At 46.7% G+C, this 15680-nt stretch overlaps 1 protein-coding gene across 3 annotated transcripts in view; it reads left to right on the top strand.

Annotated features, from left to right (window-relative positions):
- akap13 (A-kinase anchoring protein 13) overlaps nucleotides 1–14585 on the top strand; it is a 134954-nt gene extending 120369 nt beyond the window's left edge. For all 3 annotated transcript variants that reach the window (XM_030088069.1, XM_030088060.1, XM_030088049.1), the window contains 13 exons: nucleotides 61–309; nucleotides 402–478; nucleotides 2272–2453; nucleotides 3343–3425; nucleotides 3523–3711; nucleotides 6659–6832; nucleotides 8892–8965; nucleotides 9705–9749; nucleotides 11342–11392; nucleotides 11509–11781; nucleotides 12775–12954; nucleotides 13025–13322; nucleotides 14211–14585. In XM_030088069.1, coding sequence (XP_029943929.1) covers nucleotides 61–309; nucleotides 402–478; nucleotides 2272–2453; nucleotides 3343–3425; nucleotides 3523–3711; nucleotides 6659–6832; nucleotides 8892–8965; nucleotides 9705–9749; nucleotides 11342–11392; nucleotides 11509–11781; nucleotides 12775–12954; nucleotides 13025–13322; nucleotides 14211–14263 — 1928 coding nt within the window. In that variant the 3' untranslated portion in view covers nucleotides 14264–14585. The remainder of the gene's footprint in view (nucleotides 1–60; nucleotides 310–401; nucleotides 479–2271; nucleotides 2454–3342; nucleotides 3426–3522; nucleotides 3712–6658; nucleotides 6833–8891; nucleotides 8966–9704; nucleotides 9750–11341; nucleotides 11393–11508; nucleotides 11782–12774; nucleotides 12955–13024; nucleotides 13323–14210) is intronic.
- The last annotated feature ends 1095 nt before the right edge of the window (nucleotides 14586–15680 follow it).

Below are 15680 nucleotides of genomic sequence, written 5' to 3'. Positions count from 1 at the left end.
AATGCGCCGTGAGGCTTTAATGGCCCGTTGACGCTGTTTTCCTTCCCTGACCTCGTGCAGAGAGCGAGGAAGACTACGACGACCTGACGGAGGCCGTGCGGCTCGTGAAGGAGGTGATCGCGTCGGTCGACAGCAAGGTGAACGAGCACGATAAGAGGCGGCGTCTGAGGGAGTTCCACAGCCGCATGGACAGCAAGTCCATCATGATGATGAAGAGCGGCCAGATATTCGCCAGGGAGGACCTGCTGAGGAGGCGGCTGATACACGACGGCGCGCTGCAGCTCAAGAACGTCCAGGGGAGGCTGAAGGGTGAGGAGGCTGCTTTTTTATTCTCCTTTATATCACATTAATGCATTCGAACTCTTCATATCCAGAAATCTTGACTTATTTCTTCCTTCCAGACGTCCACGCTCTGCTCCTCTCCGACGTCTTCGTCTTCCTGCAGGAGAAAGACCAGAAATACGTGTTTGCCATGCTGGTAGGTCGTCAGGCCCCCCCCCCCCCCCCATCCCCGCTGTTGTTGCCGTTAGCATCGGCCGTCCCGCTTAGCCTTCCCATTGTGCGCTGATAGCAGCCTCTAGCACGACACACGCGAGCTGCACCCAATAAAGTCTGATCTGGCCCCGAGCCGCCGGCGCAGCTGCGATAAATCACACAGGTTTGAGTCGTTCTTTCCGTGTTTACAGGACTCACAGTTTCATTTAATAGCACGCTCCCTCTCTGTCACACACTCACGTTGGGGAGGAATAAAAACACGGGCAGGCCTGTGGCATAATAATCACATCCATCAGCTTAAAAAAAAACCAGCCTGGCGTGTTTGAGTCGGGGCTGTTGACACTGGAAAGGAGAACGCCATGTGGCTGAGAATGGATGGCAGCAGCAGTAACAGTAACAGGGCTCTGTTTTTTAAGGGGGGGGGCTTCAGTCCTCTGCTGCAGAAACAACACAAGGAGGTTATATAAGGTGACGGAGTAGCGTCGCTCGGATCGGACAGGAGAGACAACCGACCTTCGGGAAGGATACATTCTGTACTTCCTGACATAAAGCTTAGGTTCGTTTTTTCCAGAATAATCAGAATGATCATTTACAGATTAAAACATGATTAACAAAAACACTTCAAACATTCAAATGATTATTTTCTGTGAGGCTTAGATAACATTTGTGTCTCATAATATTTCACTTGCATCAGCTGATGTTAGTTTTCTGCCTCAGGCATAGAACTAGACTGTGAGGCTGGTGTCAAATTACAACCTCAATAAAGGGTTGTTTTTGTGACACATGCAGATTAAGTTTTGCTCATGATCTCAGATTTTTGTACATTTGTTTTTGGACAAATGTTCATACAAAACATTTTCATTGTCTTTAGAAGAACATTTTTGTTTATTTAGTGTTTTTTTTTCTCAAAGTTTCAAAAATCTACACAGCATTCAAATGAAAACTTAAGAAAACTTGATCTTTGCTGTTTTAAAAGCATCAAGAATAATAATCAACTCGTGGTTACATCCTGACACTGTGACCTGATATTATTTAAGACACAAGCACAACAGGCGTGCATTCAGGCCGCAGCACAGCTCCTGTTAAAGACCAGCCGCAACATTGTTTGAGTGAATAAATTTCATGGCCCGCTGTCCTTTATCCCTCTCTTCATTATGTATGGGAAGCATGTCCATCTCTTTACATTTTAATGCAAACTTCCTTTCACGGCTCGACGGTTTTTCTTGGCCTTTGAGGGAAAGGAAAGACTTTTTTTCTTTTAATCAAAACATTGAATTTGGATTTTGATCCGAGCTGTTTGCTGTGCAATCACACTGATGCAACAGTCAGAGCTCGTTCTTAAAGCCTCCGTCAACATGGAAAATGGACCTCAATCATTTTCACACACATTTTCTGAATGTTCACACACTCAGACACCGGTGGTGATGGCTCCCATCTAGAGACTGAGCCACACAGTGTTTGGGTAAAGTTTCACAGCAGGGGGGCCTTTAAACCATCGTCAACATGTCCACCCGTCTCCTCCACTCGTCTGTGCTGCACTTGTTTCTGTCATTTCCCTTTTCTGTTTCCATAATCATCCCTCCGCCTCCTTCCCTCTGTGTTCCCACCCACCCTTCTTCCTGTCTGTCCCATCCTCTCCTCCTCCTTTTCTTCTCATTCGGCCCTCCCACTCTCATCTTTTTTTTCCCCCTATCTGTTGCTTTCTGCATGGCGCCCTCCCCTCCTCTTCTAATTCCTCACCCTCCTCCTCTTCCTCCTCCTCCTCTCTCCCTGCAGGACCAGCGCTCCACGGTCATCTCCCTCCAGAAGCTGATCGTCCGGGAGGTCGCTAACGAGGAGCGCGGCCTCTTCCTCATCACGGCCGGGATCGAGAAGCCGGAGATGGTGGAGGTCCTGGCCAGCTCCAAGGACGAGCGCAACACCTGGATGCAGCTCATCCAGGAGGCCATGCAGTCCATGTGAGTGGGATTACAAATCTGAATATTTTCACCTCGTCAAAACCAGCAGCTGATTCTCAACTTGAGCCCGTTCGTCTGCTGTGGAGTTCACTTCCGGTCGCTCTTTGTTGTAAACCAGCAGTTAGACTCGGCCCACTCCTCCAGATAGCGGGATACGGAAGTTGCGGCCGAGAGCCGGGCTGCCGGGAGGATTAGCAGCACTCTACCTGGGGATGGGATGTACTCAGGGACAGTCTAATGCTGGATTGGCTTCAAGGGCGGCTCGCTATAAGCAGAGGATTATTCGAATGCAGCCAGTGGGAAGGAGAGAGATTTAGCTCTCCGCCTCGCTCCCTCTCTGTCCGACTTCTGTCAAAATACAAAATTGAGATCAAGCTACTGGCAGGAATAGAGATAGAAACAAAACGGATGCTTCGGCTGTCTCCGCTCCTGAAAGCATCATATAAGTCATTTTTTCCACCTTCTCAGGGTGGTCTTATTTTATCGATTGTGTATTGGCCAATTGGTTGAAGCTCTGACTTGTTTTCTACTATTCTTTCCTTCTTCTTTAAAATGTCAGAAGCTAGTGGAAATCATTCAGTGTTTTTGTGCTGTGTGACCTTTTTAAAATTGATTGTTTTGTCCAACCAGCCATACCAAACCCCCGAAGGTCGCAGCTCACGGTGATGACAGTTCCATAAAGGCAGCATGTTTTACCATTTGGAGTGATGATTTAGCTTCCAATCATCAGAAACATGATTATTTAGTTCAATTATGTTTTTAGACATCTACACTGCTGCTGATTAATCCGTTTAATTGCTGTGAATCATGCCTATTTGTAGATATGTGATCCTTTGTTATGGACTTCATGCAGTAAATCATGTTTGTCTGTTATTCCCGGACTGAACAGGGAGAAGGACGAGGACGAAGGGATTCCCAGTGAGACTGAAGATGACAAGAGACAGCTAGAAACCAAAGCCAAAGAGATGAGAGGTGAGGAAACCACGCTGATAAGGCGAGGGCAGGGGGCTTTTTTTTGTGTGTGTGTGTGTGTGGACACCACAACTCATTTAGCGTCTCCGCTGGTCAGATATGTTGAGGCAGAAGGACACAGAGATCATGTCCCTGCTGGAGGAGAAGGTGCGGCTCTTCCGAGGCATGTGGGAGGGCCTGAACCCCGGCGAGGAGGCCTGCCGCCAGCTGGAGCCCTTCTTCAGGTCGGCCAGCGGCCCCGAGCCACCCAGAGGGGCGGCCATCATGAAGGATGCCCTGCAGGAAGGTAAGGGCGTCTTCATAATGTATGTGCCGCTCATGCATCATTCATCCGTAGAGAAGCGCAGGTGAAGCACGCACCTTCCCTGATTTCCCTTCCACATATTTTATCCTATGTTATCATAGTCGAACTTAACTCGGGACACTGTTTTATCAGTTCCCAATGTCACTCTTGCTTGCAGTATCCAGCTAGGAAAGTGCTGGAAACAGGAGAAGAGAATCAACGATTAAGAACCGACAGTGTTGAATAAACTTAAAGTAAATGTGGGCGTCTTCACAGCCTGAAATAACTCTGCAGCCACTGAGGCGGCGCATCGAACTGATCTGCTGATTTGTAAAAACACTCCGTCTGTGTAAGGTCAAGACAGCCTGTACGCTGTGCGACCTTAATCAATGGAAGAGCGGTTTACCACGATCACCTGGTTGATCAAAGCAGACAGTGTTTAAACCCAGTCAGAATGTATTATCCACATGTCAGATTATGTTTCTTGTTGAATTTGCTTGTCGGAGGGCGTCGTGCCTTCATTTTTCTTGAATACTGATGATGGATTTATGCGATTCCCTTTAATTTCCCACTTTAATTTCTTTAATTAAGTGAAAAGTCATGAGCCTCAAGAGCTCGCTGCTCCATCACAGCAAAACGAGAGCGACAGACACAAAGTCACACCTCCACTCAAACCGGGAATATTCCTGCTGTGAGATGAGTGTGCGAACCGCTGCACCACCCTGCTGCAGCACATAAGCATTTTAAATTTAATGAACATTTGCATAATGCATGAATATGTTATTAAACTGTTGCATATATATATTCCTCTTACAGTAACTACAATGAATGGATTGTTCAAACTTGAGTTTGCAGCACTCTCAAATACCCCTGAGACCCCCCCCCCCCCCCCCTGCAGTTCTTGCATTTTAAATGTCTCTTTGAGTGTCAAGCTTCAGATGACGGGTTGTTTTGAGACGTGAACGTTTTGGTGACTGTACGTCCTGCTGTTGCACAGAATCAGCCGTGCTTTACACAGGCTGGTTTTTGGATTTTCTGGAAAATCAGCTTCATTTAGTGTATTTTCATCTCAATTTCTTGAGTTTTTTCCTCTTACAGTTTTCGTTGCCACCTGACAGCCAAGTTTCGAGGACACGCAATCGTCCTCCACATCAGGACAGGAGTAGATTTGATTGGTTAAGAGTGCTTCTACAGTCGATCTTTCCTCTTCCTCATGTCAAAGTTGAAAGATATTTAAGAAAATCGACTATATCAGAACATTTTATCCCTTCTTAGAGATGAATGAATGAAGATAATGATGACTCATAAATTGGAACATTTGTAGTTTTACAGGAACATTATTTCGGACTGGACCAGCAGCAGCAGAATATCCTGTCTCCAGGTTTCTTTGAGAGGCGTTTTCATGACTCTGTCAGGGATCCAGGGAGGATTTCCCAGAGAGCCAACACATCTGATAGTCATAGTCCACAAGTGTCGGTCGGAGTGAAACATATAAAACTGTCTCCTTTTAAAAATACTGAATTAGGACACAGATTTTCCACATTTTCATTGAGATGTGCTTCTTTTTGACGACCATATGGCTGCTGATAAGATCACCAACCTCTTGGCCAAACACAGGACAAGACACACTTTGCTCCACTGAATAATGTTTCCAGGACGCTGCTGTCATTTGTATGTGAAGAGCTGCTGCTTATTCATTCAGATTCACCAGATGAGGGAGCGGAGAGCTCCTGGTTTTAAAGCTAATTGGCTTTGTTCGTTGAATCTTAACAAAGCTTCAGAGGGCCGAGAAGTTCAAGGCAGAGAGAGTTTTTGTTTTAAGTGTATAGAAACCTATGAATGAACCGGCCTGTGTTTTACGATTTTATTCCACTTTGAAAGAAAGCAGCTGAGGAGTGAAGGAGATTGTGACAAAGACAATAAAATGAAAGGAAGACAACACTTTCTTTGCCCATTAGGATAACTTTAGATTCCATAAACTCCATGAACACGTTTCTTTTTTCTTTTACTGGTATTCCAATGTTATGCTTGACCGAAAATATCCTGAAAGCAAACCAGCTTAGTTTAGTTATATTGTTTTCCAGATATGAAAGCTTTTCCATCATCTCCTTTATGCTAACAAAAAGAGACAGTAATTTGATTGTGTAGCAGCGTGGACTGAGCTCCAGGAGATGTCCTGTATCGTTCATATTTGCATTTTAAATCATGCCCACTCCCAACAAACCGCGCCCGGTGTTTCCCTGTGAAGCGGTCCGAGCTGTGAGCTACGTGAGGACGCCTTAAACTGCTTCTCGGGATCTCTAAGCACCGCTGCAGGCGCTTGCTGCTCTACAAAAAAAGGTGGTTAAAAATACCCATGGATTTGTTTTACAGTTTGGTAACTGCGTGGCATTTAAAGGCGACTCGTCTGCAGCTGTGATGCAGGATGGCTGCATGGCGGAGAACTCTAGTAATGATTTCTACTTTTCAAAGTCGCCCGGCGCGGCGTCTCGTTCCACCGCCCCGAAGCCCCGAGCTGTAATTGTTCTTATTTGAGATGTGAATTGGCAAAAGTAATGTAATTTCTCCCCCCGAGGTTATTATGTCTGACTGTTGCGTTTGCATCCTGCAGCAGCAGCAGCTTTGATTCTCCCAGTTTCCCCTGGAAAGGTCACGGCGCCGCGTCTGTGGCGCTCGCGTGCCGGTCGCGATAAGCACGCCGCTTCCCAGAGTTAATATACATTTCAGCGCCGCAACGATATTTAAACTTTGAGCGGAGGAGCTCGGCAGTTCAAACAGGTTGTCAATAGTTGCTTAGCAACAGGAGCCAGGAGCAGGTTGAAAGCAGAAATGCCTGCTCGGATTCATATGGGTGCAGAGCTGAGCTGTAACACAGTTAGCTGGGATAATTCACTTACTGACCTGCACATTGGCGTATGTGTGTGTCTGTGTGTGTGTGTGCATGCCACAGTGGAGACGTTACAGGCGCTGGTGAACGGCAGCCTGGGGGGAGCGATGGCCAGCGTTCAGGAGACTGCAGCGGGAGGCGGCGGTGGCGGCGGAGGCTGTGCTGGACCGGTGTGTCTGCCCCGCCGGGCCGAGACCTTCGGAGGCTTCGACAGCCACCAGATGCACAGCAGCAAGAGTGAGTCAGACGCCCAGTCCTCCTGGGCCCGCTCGCGGAGCCGCGGAACACTCTGAACCCTGACCCGCCTCTGCTGACAGCTGCACCGACTCCACTTCAGATGCATCTCAGCCTTTTTTCATCTCCAAGCAGATTTTTTTCGCAGCAGCGAGCGAACACACCCAACACTTTCCAAATCGGCTCCGTTCGCTGCAGTGAGATAGCACTTTTCAGAGAGGTGCTGGGACAGCTTAGCTGCAGCCTCCCCGGGGGAAATGATGCCTTGGGCTATACCTCTGAACTGCAAGCTCACAAGCTGATAGTGCGGCAGATACTGAACCGCAAGAGATGTGGAGCTCCACATCAGTACCAGCACCTGCAGACTGACGCCCCTTTTATCACTCAGATGGGTTTTTACAACAGCGTTTCGTCCATATTCTGCTCAATAAGCAACTGTTACCACAAATATGCAGAATATACTTTATAGAAACTCAAAGCACAACAAGCCGTAGACATGAAAATGTAAAAAAATATATGAATGTTTTTACATTTTCCCTTGGAATCACACTAAATAGTAAACCAAGTACACTATTGTGTACACTATTATGAGAATTCTTCAACATAAATGTTAACCTCACTATAAATATGCGATCCTCCTGCTGTCCAGCAATCATTTTATCTTCAGATGAGAAGCCAAATACCTGATTGACAAGATAAATTCCTATTTCTTTATTTGTCACACTTTTGCCAAAAACTGGAGGAATATTTTGCAGAGAAAATTAAAAAAAAAACCTGCTCTTTGATTCACACAAAGACAGAGTGAATGTGTGGAAATGTTTCAAGATATGTTTTGAATTTCTTTTGGGGTTGCATTTTCTGTTTAGTGCAGCTCCGTGAGATTGAGGATTTAAGAAGTTAAACTTTAACCAAACGGCATTAAAATGGGTCCTTGTGCTTTGACATCAGTTTGAACTATTAAAGAATTGCTAATTAACAAGTTACAAGTCATTCTAAACTCTCAATTAGCTTGACCAATCAAATCTGTCACATTATCTAAGCAAATTTTTCCAAAAATGATCTGTCTGTCGTGAGGCGTATTGGATTTTAACGTATCTTTTTGAAGCTGCGACTGAAACAAACCTTGACAGGTTGCACCAGTATCAACAGATCCATCTCCACTGCACTTTATAGTCTCGTGAAAGGTGGAGGAAAAACCCCACTGAGCCACAGTTATGAGAGAAAACCCTCTTTAAACTAAAATAAACCTCCAGTAGAAGTGACCCTGGAGTCCAGCCTCCTCGACCTGCTGAGATCTGGCAGTGACGCACCAACCTGCAGTCAAATTCAGACTTGCACAAATTATTAAACCCAAAAATCTGGTAGATCGGGGATGTCAACCTTAAGGCTTGTGGAACAAAACTGACCCACAAGAGGCTCCAATTTGGCCCAACAAGCGACCAAGCAAACTGATTTACAATATTGTTTTAAACAAATTTCTTCAGAGTAGTGGGAACAACACTGAGGCCCGAGCTGAGATATCAGCGATGCTGCCATGAAAGAAATCCACCTCGTTAATATCAGACTGTTCGCTCGCTGCGTCTGGCAGCGTTTGGCTTCACTGTGATGTTTTCAGATGAGAGAGTTGGGCTGCAGCCTCTTTTAGAGACAGACTGGGGGCTTCTCCTGGGGAAAGAAAGAAAAAAAAAAAGTTGAGGGAATCAGTTTAAGAAACGGCAATGAGACAAACGGAACAAGACAGATTAATCAAGCAGCAAAATAATCGTGGAGAACGAAATAATATCTTCAAGGACTCGTTTGTTCGCCCTCGCTCTCCTCTGGTGTATCCCTCACAGTTCAGGGTGTCACAGCTCTGATCTCCTGATCAGATCGTTTGTTTGATCACCCTCGGCACACGGCTCTTGACATGAAGTGACACTTGATGGTTTCCTTTTAAACGCTGGCCCGCAGCGAGTGTGAGGTGGAAACGCTTCGCCTTGTTCTGCACCGTCTGGCGCCGCACCTCCTGCGTTCTGCGCTGACCGGCTCGTCTTCTGTCTCCTGTGGTTTCCCTTCATGTCAGGCGGAGACCGAGATGAGAGCGAGGAGATGGCGGGGGATCTGCGCAGGACGGAGTCCGACAGCGTCTTGAAGAAGGTTTGGCATCTCACATCTCCGCAGCCAATTATTCTCGCCCGTGAGGCCGAGAGGACCCGGGGGCGTGCGCGGGGGCCGCGTTTGTCCTCCAACAGTAACAATGCCATTAGGATGAATTTAGCTGCTCGTCTTCCTCCAGTGAATTAGCCTCCTGACTCCTCCTGCCTGGTCTGCTTGCTAATGGCCGACATCAGTTGTGTAAGAATTGAACAGTGGATGAGGATGCATGGAGTTCCTCCAGGAGCTGCTGTCACAGCCGCTCTCTGAACCGCTGAAGCCTCCCGCTCACATCCAGCTCAGAGCTCGGCTTGTGACAGACTGCTGGATGCTGCTCCTTGTAAATCCAAACTCTGTGCGGGAAACAAAGGGAAGCCTCCGCCTTTTCTCCAACATTTCATCCTGGGCTTCAAGCCAAAGTTGAAAGAGAGTTCAGCGGTAACAGGAGGAGGTGTGCAGAAGTGTCGGTCATTAATAGGAAATACAGTGCCGAGTTCAGTCGTCTCTGCGTTATCCTCGACGGTTTAATGGTGAATGTAAAACACATTCTCATTTAAAATAAAGCTGCGTTTCTATGATAGTCCTGCAATCAGATCTCCCAGCACACCCACATGTGCAGCTTTAATCACATCTCGACGTAAACACGCACACACACGCACTGAACACACAGCGTCAGGCAGATGTGTGTGTTTCGGCTGTGCTCAGCGTGCCTTTGTGTGTGTGTGTGTGTGTGTGTGTGCAGGGAGGAAACGCCAACCTGCTGCTGCTGCTGAAGAGGAACAGCGAGGTAACTCCGACTTCCTGTCTCTAATGCAGTTAGAGCCTCTGTTTACATGGAAACTGTCTAAACTCTCTGTGAGGATCATTCTTATCAGCACCAGCACACGCTGCTCGCCACATTACCAAAAAAAAAAAAAAAAAAAAGCCAGAAGCTTTGCGATCCTGTTGGCTCCGTGAGGCTGTGAGGCGACCCACCCTGGAGACCAGTTCATTAACCTGCTGTTTTACACTCGAATGTGAGAATCAACATTATGTGACAGTCAAACAGCTCAGTTTTTTTGTGTTTTCAATGACGGTAAAGCTTCAAATTAGGGTTGCGTGTTTGGTGTGTGGAGCCAGTACAGTCTGTAGATGGATGGAGGATGGAGTCCTCTGTTACGGTTTTCTTTATTTTTATCACATTGTTATCGTCTCCTCAACTTTCTTCACTCGAGTTTAACTGAATAAGGAGCCTGTACAGTAAAACCCAGACTGCTGGTGGATATAAAGATGCAGATCGTTGTCATAATAAACAGACTTATCTTTGTAATTCTGGAGAACAGGCGGTTTCCCCCCCTGTGGATGCAGTGATGAGTTTAAAACAACGCCTCTGCGTTGAGCATGCCGTGCCGCGTGTGCAGCGAGCGTCCTGCAGAGAAAGTTGTCTGACGGCGAAGTGAAGTCTGCTATCACTGCTACGATTCCTCCGGATCCAAGCCGAGCTCGAGCCCCTCTCCTCCCGCTGATCCCACTTTGATCGTTTTCTCTGGTTTCACGTCGGTGCGTCTCCACATCGGAATATTTAGCCAAGATCTGACTGTTTTCTGTTGTTTAACTGAGAACGAGGAGCCCCAAAGCTTTGAGGCAACATGTTTCCAAAAGTAAATATCTCAATAAGCAGCCATCTTTGAACTTTTTAGAAGACTGAATTACACTTGTATAGAACGATGGGAGTAAATCCCACGAGCCGCTCTCAGTGAAAGTAAATGAAGGTGTTGACTCTCGGCTTTCAGCAAATACAAGCTTCATAATGCTCAATACTCGGTTTTTATACAGTTTATTTATCTTTTTGTCGGGGAAATTATTTGAAAGTGTTTTCCTTTTAATCTGTGCTCGACAACTCAATTAAAATCATCTGTTGGGTTCAATGAGTGAAGCCAAAGTTTAAAGTTTTATACTGCGGTGTAAAAGTTGAAAAATAGACTTTTCAGAAGGTTTCCAGGTCCCCTTATTTTTCTGTGTTGTGTCTCATTCCCTTCTGGTATTTGTTGTAAACAGTCTTTCTTCTGTTCGCTGGATTCTAGAAACATCATTTCCATCATTTTTTAAATGCCGGTCCCACTTGAGAGGTCAGAGGCCTTCTCTCTCTTTGTTGGCGTTTGAAAAGAGAAAATCTCTGTGAACGCCAGTGTTGGTTTTATCTGGTGAAAATCATCGTCGCATAAAGCACTTCTCCCATCAATGGTCTGGTTTCATAATCAAAGTCAAGTGCAGCAATGAGACCAGAGAAAATTCAAAGAATTCACCTGTTTCCCTGCAGCAGAGGACGACTGTGTGTTTGTCTACAGTGAGAACAGTCCTGATGTTACAGGCTGATCTGTGGTGTCTCTGTTCCAACAGCAGGTCCTGCACAGCGTCTCAAACCTGCACCTCCTGCTCAGCACTCTGCAGGTACACACACACACACACACACACACACACACCCACGAGTCAGTTGAAGCATCTCTATTCTTGTGTCAAACAAAGAAGTGTGTGTGATTGGGAATCGACCTCCTCTGCCGTCCCAGGCGGTGGTGGTGCAGCAGGACAGCTTCATCGAGGACCAGCGGCAGGCCCTGAGCGAGCGCTCGTCCTCCTGCTCGTCCCTGTCGCGGGCCTCGTCGCGGCCCAGCTCGCTGATCGAGCAGGAGAAGCAGCGCAGCCTGGAGAAGCAGCGGCAGGAGCTGGCGTCGCTGCAGAGGCAGCAGGCGGCCCACGCCGAGGAGAAGAGGAGGCGCGAGAGGGAGTGGGAGCTGAGGGAGCAGCGGCTCAGCGAGAGGGAGGGCCTGCTGCACCGACAGGTAAACACACCTCACCTGATCAGATAGCGCCGGCTTCACTTTAGATTTAGACATGATGGAAAAACACTTTCACAAAAACAAGCTGTTACTTTAATAAACTAAAACAGATGTCTGGGATTTGTTTGATAATTTGTAGAAATAAGGGCAATGCTTCAGATACCTTGAGTGCAGAGTTTAAAACCTATTTCTCCTTCAGTTTACCACATATGAACCTTTTGAAAAGAGAATTCTTCATCTGCATAAATCAAGTCAAGCACTTGAAAAAGATAAATTTTAATTAGTTTGTAACTCTTTGTGCCCGATATAAATAATCCAGCCAGTCGTGGGAGCAGATTTGACTAGTAAATGTAGAAAGTACCGTATATAAATCTGAGTACCTTGAAATGAGCTTCATTCTATAAGATATTTCAAATGCAGCTGTCAGTAATAGAGACTCTCTCCTCTTATTGATAAACTCTGCAGGCTTTGTCTAACTGTGCATTTGGACAAATTATTCCTCTCATTTCTTTTGTTGTTCTCTGTATATGAAAGAAGAGAAGAAGCTACTTGAATGAAGATAGATGTAATGTTTCCCAGTTTAAAGGGTCATATGTGGACAGATTGTTATTCGGGTGAAGTTCTCTTAATTTCATTAAACAAAGTGATCAGATATCCTTCATAAAGGGTTTAACGTTAATGAACTGCACTCAGATTTGATGGTGAATGCAGGTTTGTTATTTTACACTTGGGTGTTTTTGACCTTCTTGATGTGAAATGGAGCGAGCTGTTCTGTAGATTTCATATGTAGTGAACCTGGAGGAACTTTCCTTCAGGGAGAATAAACTCTCCCTCTGATGTTTTTCTAAAAACGGGTTCAGTGGTGAGGGGGATGTGTGGGGGCACGACTCGCGTTGACCTCGAGTGAGTTACAAGAATCAATCAGGTAGCTTTTAGCCGCTCGCAGACCTGCACGCCAACCGCCTCACGTAAATCGCCGGCTGTGCCTCCAAACAGGAGGAGGACGTCCGGAAGCAGCACCGGGACCTGGAAGAGGAGAAGCAGGAGCTGCAGAGCAGGAAGGAGGAGTACCAGAAAGATCTGGAGCGGCTGAGAGACGCCCAGAGGAAGCTGGAGAGGGACCGCGAGGCCGTGCAGCGGCAGCTGGACAGGATGGAGGAGCTCCGCGTGTCCGAGGTGACTCGTCTGCCCACTGCGCTCCCGCTCGTCGCCCCGCCACCGTCTAACCTGCCTTCTCTCCCTCCAGAGGACTTCCTCCACCACGTCCGATGAGTCGCACTTCCCCGGCAGCTCCCACTCCCTGGAGCTGGACCCGCTGGAGCTCTGCCCCTCCTCCTCGTCCTCGCTGCCGAGGCTGCAGCCCCAGCGGTCCAAGACCAAAGGGAAGGGCCTCAACCCCTTTACCTCGTCCTCCGGCAGCCTCAAGGGCGGCGAGGCCAACAACCAGCTGTCCAAGGGCCTCCTGCAGCTGGCCAAGAACAAGAGCAAGGAGGGGAAGGAGAAGAAGAAGAAGAAGAGCAAAGGAGGCAACGCACAGACAGCAGGTAGAGAACGCTCCGTCAGTTACTGTCAGTCAGACGCTCTTCGGGGTGGAGGGGAGCGTTCTCCCTTTTCACAGGCAGAGATTATTTTTCTTCCATGAACCAGCCTCAAAAAAAGATCTGCTGTTTATTGACAAACATGAGCTAATTCATCTTTAACCTGAGCTGAGAGGCAGAGTGAATCTCAAACGAAAACCAGACTCAGTCTTTCAGAAATGAGCTTGCGAGTCATGAGACATTAGAAAATATCACATTTCAGATAAATTAAGATGTGCAGAACACGCTTTTCAAAAGATGACCTGATCTGTGATGAACTGTGTTTCCAGGCGCTGTGGATTCATCAGCTGCCAGTTTTAAATGAGAAGAAAAATATGATTAATCATGATAGATTCATAAACACTGTGCATGTAGCTTTTAGCTAGTTAGCTATTGACAGCCTTGTTGTTTCATACCTGTTAGCAACAGGACAGGAAAAATGGCCTGTTGGAGAAAAACAGCTTTTTTAAAACCAGAGCAAGTGAAAGAGCACCAACATTAACATCATTTACTGCAGGCTTTTATGTTTGTATTTGTCTTATTTCTATTATAATACTCTAATAATTACATTCCGACTTAATATTAGTAGCGGAGTACTCGGTTCATCTTATTTTCTATCGTATTGAAGACAGTGGCAGAGCAGCGAGCAGCAGCGTCACATGTGGCAGTTCAGATGGAGGTGTAGGTGTGCACGGCGGCCTGTGATGTGAGCGACGTGCGTTCGGCGCGTGCAGCTTTTAATGGATGTGGGAGACGTGCAGCTCAGTGACGCCTCAGCAGAGAACAAGCAGCAGCAGCTCAGCCGTGGCAGAGTCTCCTCCGGTCTCTGACTCTCTCTCCTCCTCCTCCTCCCAGACTCCCAGCACCTCCCGGAGCCTCCTCTGGATGGAGAGATCTTCTTCTGCTGAGGGAGGCGGCTCTCCTCCTCCTCCTCCTCCTCCTCCTCCTCCTCCTCCTCCTCCTCCTCATGGACCCATCATGTCGTGGTGACACCCAGAGGAATATGCTAACACGTTCCTGCACTGTGAAAAAGGCTTTCAGTTCGTTTTCCATTTCACAACGTGCATGCAAGAAGAAACTGAAAACTGTATTTTCTTGTTTTCGAGTCGAAAAGCACTGCTTTTAGTTTGTGGGAAGCCGTTCGGGGGGGTGGCATCCATCCGTACACGTGTAGCCGTGGATTAGCTCTGCACTTTGGGATGTTCTCAGTCCAAAAAAAAAAAAAAAAAACGGACAATACAAGAGACACCTCTGTCTTTCTCCTCCCAAAGATATGCTTCGCTGTGAAGAATGCGACTTTAGTGACAGCTCGGTATCACACTGAAAGCATTTCACACCGGACTGCCTGTCAGGCTCCACCAGTCTGAGTGGAGCCTCAGCCTCGCCGCTCCGCTCTCTGTCCACGGCGTTTGGACTGCCTTTCCTTTTTTCCTTCTCCGCCTGTTAGCCAGTCCCAGAACTCTGAAGGCCTGTGTGATCGGACTGGCTCCGAACTGGCCGGCCAGCATCTGAACGACAGCAAAGTCGCACGTTAACATCTGAATTATCTTTAGTTCTGGATTGATGCAAAAGTTTCTCATGAGGATCTGAAAGCAACTTTTAGAGCTGTTGGTGTGTGAGCGCAGGAGCTCACCATCAGAGAGACGCTGCACAAGTTTGACCTGCGTGGAGGTGAAACAGAAAATGTCTCCAAACGTGTTGGTTTACAAAAGAGGAACAAAAAAAATTACACAGAATGAACACAGTGGAAAAGATTTGTCCTTTTAGCTTCACTGAAAATCAAAAACATGAAGGTTTGGAAAAAGATTAATCAGATAGATAAGATAAGATAAATCAAAACGGCATGGTCATGCTTTCTGTGGCCTCTGGGACCTTTATAGTACGACTTCTTAGTTTTTTTGTTTTCCTTTTGAACAGGTCAAATTAATGGAGTTTCTTCCACACCAACAGTTATAAGAGCTTTCTAAAGATTTTCAGATCTTTAAAACTTCTTTCTGGCTCATCTGATTCAATAGTTTTCATAAAATCTGAAAACTGTTTGCAACTTTTTACTTTCCTTTAATTTATCTGCCCAAATATTCTGGTGCCGCATTATTTTTCCGACCCATTTGAGATTATTCCAGGATGATCCAGATTACATCCTGTCGTTTAGTGAGCAGGCCGGAGCTGGAGCCTGATGAGCGATGACTGGACGTCCATCCATCCACGCCGCCCGATGAGCTTTTTCATTTCTCTGAGTTATGGACGTCTTCGTGTTTGGACTGAAACGCTTCAGGTTTTTTTTTTTTTTTTTTTTTCTGTTTCCAGACTGGACAGTAATGAAAG

Source organism: Salarias fasciatus, chromosome 1 (assembly GCF_902148845.1).
Source record: "Salarias fasciatus chromosome 1, fSalaFa1.1, whole genome shotgun sequence".
In the NCBI taxonomy this organism is placed as follows: domain Eukaryota; kingdom Metazoa; phylum Chordata; class Actinopteri; order Blenniiformes; family Blenniidae; genus Salarias; species Salarias fasciatus.
Note: the sequence above shows the minus strand (reverse complement) of the source record. Positions and strands in the feature narration are given on the sequence as shown.